Below are 5,635 nucleotides of genomic sequence, written 5' to 3'. Positions count from 1 at the left end.
GAGACCATCCTGGTCAACACGGTGAAACCCCGTCTCTACTAAAAATACAAAAAATTAGCTGGGCATGGTGGCGCGTGCCTGTAATCCCAGCTACTCAGGAGGCTGAGGCAGGAGAATTGCCTGAACCCAGGAGGCGGAGGTTGCGGTGAGCCGAGATCGTGCCATTGCACTCCAGCCTGGGTAACAAAAGCGAAACTCCGTCTCAAAAAAAAAAAAAGTAACTAGGAGGTGCTCTGGAAGCAGAGAGGGCAAGCTGCAGTCTGCTCCAGGAGATCAGGGAGGATTCTTTGGGAGACATTTGAAACATCTTAGATAAAAAAGGAGAGGAGGATTCCAGGCACAAGTACAAAGGCACATAGGTGGGGAAAATGTATGGTTCCTTCGGGAACCACAGTAGTTCCATGGGGCTGGTGTATGGAAGGTGGAGCCATGGTATGAGATGAGGCCATTTTACATCACTGTGCACACAGAAAAGTGACAATATTCATAAACGAATATGAGGATAACTGGAAAGGTTGCTCAGGGCCCAGAACGGCCTATCTCAGCATACTTAAACTCTGTTCAGGAAGCTCTCCTGTAGAAGGTGATGGATTAGAGAGCTTTCCACCATGGAGCGACACAATCAGATTTGGGTAATAGCAGTCTCCTGGAGAGTGACAGAGGGGCAGAGAACAAAGGCAGGAAGGGTTAAGGAAGGAGACTCCTGCTATAATCCAGGCAAGAGGCAATGAGGGCTCACATAAGGTAATAGTAGTGGAAAAGGAGATGAATTAGAGATGAGCTTTAGGTTAAACCAGCAGGGCTGGTGACTAGTGGGATATGGAAGGACAAGGAGAGAGAGAGACATGCTGGGCAGGTGTGAAGCAGCACTACTGATGAAAACAGGAAACCATGAGAGAGGCAGAGGGTGTGGAGAAGGCATCACAGAAGAGGTGGCCTCACAAGTCAGCCTTGGAGTCAGGCACAAAATAGGCTGGAGTGGAAACAGTAGGTGCCAAGGCACAGAGGTGGGCACGGCAGGTGTCCCTTCTGGGCTACGCAGCAGAAAAGCAGGCAAGAAGAGTCACATGAGAACAAGCTACAGTCGGCCTGGCCAGAGCATCTTGGGATGGAGTTCTGAGAGACATGAGTCTCCACTTGCCCTGGCCCTCAGAACCAGTCTCAATCCTTGGCTCAGCTGCCATCTCTCTGGGACAGCCTTGAGTGGGAAATGGAGGGTAGCAGGGCAGGGCCCTGCTGGAAGCTTCTCCAGCTGGCCTGAATCGCTTTGTGCTCATGGGGATCCTCAAATACAGAGTCGTTCCTAGACGCCAGAGTCTGCCCTCAGGCACCTCTCATTTCCGCAGCTCATCAATTGCCCACCCTGTTTGTTGCTCTTTAGGAACTCAGCATTTCTCTTAGATGTTGAGCCTCAAGAAGAGGCTGTGCTACGGCCCCAGGGGCTACTTCCAGTCACTGCAGTACCGTGATGTGGATCCGCAGGTGAACCATAAGGGCTGAGCTGCGGCTAAAGGCTTTTCCACAGTCACTGCACTTGTAAGGCTTCTCTCCTGTGTGGATCCTCTGGTGCTCAATGAGAGAGGAGCTCTGTGCAAAGGCCTTTGGACAAACCTTACACTGATACGGCTTCTCTCCAGAATGGATTCTCAGATGTCGGATCAGGGCTGAGCAGTCACTGAAGGCTCTCCCACACGCGTCACACTTGTAGGGCTTCTCCCCGGTGTGGATGCGCTGGTGCTGGGTCAGGTGCGTGCTCTGGCTGAAGGCCTTCCCGCACTCGTCACACTCGTAGGGCCGCTCCCCGGTGTGCACCCGCTGGTGCTGGGTCAAGTGGGTGCTGCGGCTGAAGGTTTTACCACATTCCCCACACTTGTAGGGTTTCTCTCCAGTATGAATCCTTTGGTGCTGAGTCAGGTGGGTGACTCGGCTGAAGGCCTTCCCACAGTCCTTACACTCATGTGGCTTCGCCCCTGTGTGGACAACCTGGTGCTGGGCGAGGTGAGTGCTCCGGCTGAAGGCTTTCCCACACTCGATGCAGGCATATGGTGTCTTCCGAGAATGGGTCTTCTGGTGTGCCTTGAGTGCTGAAGCACTCTGGAACATTTTCCTACACTCATGACACTTGGAGGACTTCTTCCCTGAGTATGTATGTGGAGGCTGTGTCCCATAAGCATCCACCAGATCAAATTTCTCTTCTGAAGGCGCCTTCTCTTGGGAGGTAACGTTTGGCCACACACTAGAACTGTTCCTCAAGGCACCAGGTTCACAGCCAGGCTGTTCTGTGGGGGCATCCTTGTAAGGCCCTGAAGTTTTCTTGAGATTGATGTGTTGGGTGATAGACTTTGTCCAGATCTTTGCTGACAGTCCAGACCTCTCTGAGCTGCCCTCAGGTTCACAGGCCTTGACAAAGGTGGGTCTGAGGGAAATACCTCCCATGAGGGCCTCAGTGATCACATTTGATGGCTCCGACTCTCCCAGGTCACTCTGCTTGCAGCTTGCCTCTGTGAGCTCGGCTTCAGGATCCCATCCTGAAACAATCCCAACCACAGCATTACTACTTCTGCCACACAAAGCCTCCCCAACCCTGCTGAGGGCCCTGGCCACACTTTGTAAGGCAAGTGGCCTGTTCCTAACATTTGGCCCCATTTCCAAGGGGAAGTTTCTTATTTGGTGTCCTGATGACAAAAGGGTGCAGGGCTGTGCTCCCACACCATCCAAAACTGCATCATGGGTTCTGATTTTTCCTCCTCCCACTAAACTCTCTACCTTTCAAGGCTCCCAATTTTGGCTCAAGAATCAGATGAGAAACCCTAATGTGGAACTGATCTGAAAGACAGCAAGGTTGGGGGCGGTGGCTCACACCTGTAATCCCAGCACTTTGGGAGGCCAACGCAGGAGGATCACAAGGTCAGGAGTTCAAGACCAGGCTGGCTAACATGGTGAAACCCACCTCTACTAAAATACAAAAATTAACTGGGTGTGGTGGCGCATGCCTGTAATCCCAGCTACTCAGGAGGCTGAAGCAGAAGAATCGCTTGAACCTGGGAGGCAGAGACTGCAATAAGTTGAGATCGTTCCACTGCACTCCAGCCTGGGCAACAGAGCAAGACTCTGTCTCAAAAAAAGTTTGAAGCTAATACAGAAAAACCCATCTGAGAGACAGAACAAGAGAGAAAGAAGAGAGTTCTGATGCTGTCAACAGATCTTCTGGATATAGCCATATATGATGCCTCCTTACTCTTTGCTTCAGCTAATTTGAGCTGCGTTTTTGGTCACCTGGAACCAAAACACACCTGTCTACTACAGTGTGTGAGAGTTCATGTAAAGTACAAATGTGAGAACGAGGACATGAGGAACCCCAAACCAGAGCCCTGTGCTCCCGTGTTCCAGTCCAGCATGTACCTCCAGTGTGCTGTGAATCTGCCCATAGCCCCCCTTTACCTCTCTTGTCCAGCACCTGAGTCAGATCCTTCACCAGCACAGCAGCTTCTTCTCCGTTCTTGGGGCTCTGGGCACCTACCCAGGCTTGGATCTCGGGGGGCAGCGCACCCAGGAACTGCTCCAGCACCAGCAGCTCCAGTATCTGCTCCTTGGAGCGCACCTCAGGCTGCAGCCACTGACAGCACAGCTCTCGGAGCTGGGCCAGGGCCTCATGTGGACTGGATGCCTCCTCATAGCGGAAGTGCCGGAAGCGCAGGCGTGCAGCCTCAGGGTGAGCGATATGGTCATGGCTGGATTCTTGGCCCTGGAGAAGGCTGGCTTCCTCCTCCTCCTCTACCTTCACTTGAAGGAAGCTGTCCTCTTCCCATGGTACTGGGCTCAGGGAGTGCTTGGGGAGGGCCATCGGGCAGCGGTGCTCAGGGATACAGAGGATGCTGGAGCCTTGGACCTGAGCCTGCAGGAATGTCAGAGCTTCATCATCACATGGAACCTGGGGCCCTGCCTCATGCCTACAGAGCATGGGAAACAGAGGCTTCGGGCCTGTAAGATGTGAAACACTCTCACAGAGACATAGACAATCATCAAAATTAGGACAGCACCCACTTGGTGCTGAGCAGTGTCCTCAGTTACACTACTGCTTGCATGTAGACTCATTTAAAACTTACAACAAACTCGGGAGGTGGGGACTTTCTACCCATTTTATGGATGTAAATACAGATAACACAAGAGGAAAAGACTTGCCCAAAGACCCTCAATTAGTGAAAGGTTAGCAGAGAGGCTAACCTACAAACCCAGGCAAACCTACAGCCAGCCTGTTTAAGGCATGCTCCTCCCCCACGAAGCCAAGTCTTTCTCCTGTGTCTCACATTCCCTAGGTAGGCACGTGGTCATTCTCTCACTTTATCTGCTAATTATTTTGTAGTGTTCGAGACTGATACTTACATAATTGACTTTCAGCCTTTCTTCTTTTCTTTTCTTTTTTTGAGATGAAGTCTCACTCTGTTGCCCAGGCTGGAGTACAGTGACACAATCTCGGTTCACTGCAACTCCGCCTCTCGGATCCAAGCGATCCTCCTGCCTTAGCCTCCCGAGTAGCTGGGACTACAGGCGCCCAACCACAATGCACAGCTAATTTTTGTATTTTTAGTAGAGACGGGATTGCACCATGTTAGCCACAATGGTCTCAATCTCCTGACCTTGTGATCCACCCGCCCTGGTCTCCCAAAGTTCTGGGATTACAGCATTCGCCACAGCACCTGGCCAGCCTGTCTTCTTTTCTAATGCACATATTTAAGGCTATACATTTCTCTCTAAACACAGCTTCAGCTGTACACCACAAGCTTGATATGTTGTGTCTTCATTATCATTTAGTTAAAAATATTTTCTAATTTCTGTTACACTTTCTACTTTACCCATTAATTACTTTTTAAAATTTATTTTATTTTTTTGAGACAAAGTCTTAGTCTGTCACCCAGGCTGGAGCGCAGTGGCGCAATCTCGGCTGACTGCAACCTCCGCCTACTGGGTTCAAGCAATCCTCCTGCCTCAGCCTCCTGAGTAGCTTGGACTACAGGTGTGCACCATCATGCCAGGCTAATTTTTGTATTTTTAGTAGAGATGGGGTTTCACCATGTTGGCCAGGCTGGTCTCGAACTCTTGACCTTCAATGATTTGCCTGCCTTGGCCTCCCAGAGTGCTAGGATTACAGGTATGAGCAACCGTGGCCAGTCCCATTGGTTATTTAGAACTCTTCTGCTTTATTGCCAAACAGTTGGGGATTTTCCAGTTGTCTTTTTATTACTGATGTCTAGTTTAAGTCTACTGTGGTCAAAAAACATACTACGATGGGTTTTGATCATTTAAAATTTGCTGAAACTTGGTTTGTGATCCAGTGTATGGTTAATTTTGGTTAATGTTCCATGCATATTTGAAAATAATGCAAAGCCTTCTTAGCTATGACACCAAAAGCGTTAAGTGACAAAAGAGAAAATAAAACTCAACTTCATCAAAATTAAAAGCTTTTGTGATGTGAAGGACCACATTAAGAAAGTGAAAAAGCAGGCCAGGTGCAGTGGCTCACACCTGTAATCCCAGCACTTTGGGAGGCCATGAGGTCAACAGATCAAGACCATCCTGGCCAACATCCCGTCTCTATTTAAAAAGCAAAAATTAGCTGGGCGTGCTGGTGTGTGCC

The 5,635-nt window shown here is 50.1% G+C and overlaps 1 protein-coding gene across 6 annotated transcripts in view; it reads right to left on the bottom strand.

The window, feature by feature from the left end:
- Positions 1–223: 223 nt before the first annotated feature.
- The window catches only part of ZSCAN22 (zinc finger and SCAN domain containing 22), a 31,099-nt gene continuing 25,687 nt past the window's right edge, over positions 224–5,635 (bottom strand). For all 6 annotated transcript variants that reach the window (XM_037731748.1, XM_017509618.2, XM_017509619.2 and 3 more), the window contains 2 exons: positions 3,442–3,895; positions 224–2,528 (listed from right to left, as the gene is read on the bottom strand). In XM_037731748.1, the coding sequence (XP_037587676.1) occupies positions 1,453–2,528; positions 3,442–3,844 (1,479 nt within the window). In that variant the 5' untranslated portion in view covers positions 3,845–3,895 and the 3' untranslated portion in view covers positions 224–1,452. The remainder of the gene's footprint in view (positions 2,529–3,441; positions 3,896–5,635) is intronic.

The sequence above is a fragment of the Cebus imitator genome, unplaced genomic scaffold (assembly GCF_001604975.1).
Source record: "Cebus imitator isolate Cc_AM_T3 unplaced genomic scaffold, Cebus_imitator-1.0 Scaffold417, whole genome shotgun sequence".
Lineage (NCBI taxonomy): Eukaryota > Metazoa > Chordata > Mammalia > Primates > Cebidae > Cebus > Cebus imitator.
This window is presented reverse-complemented; position numbering and strand designations above follow the sequence as displayed.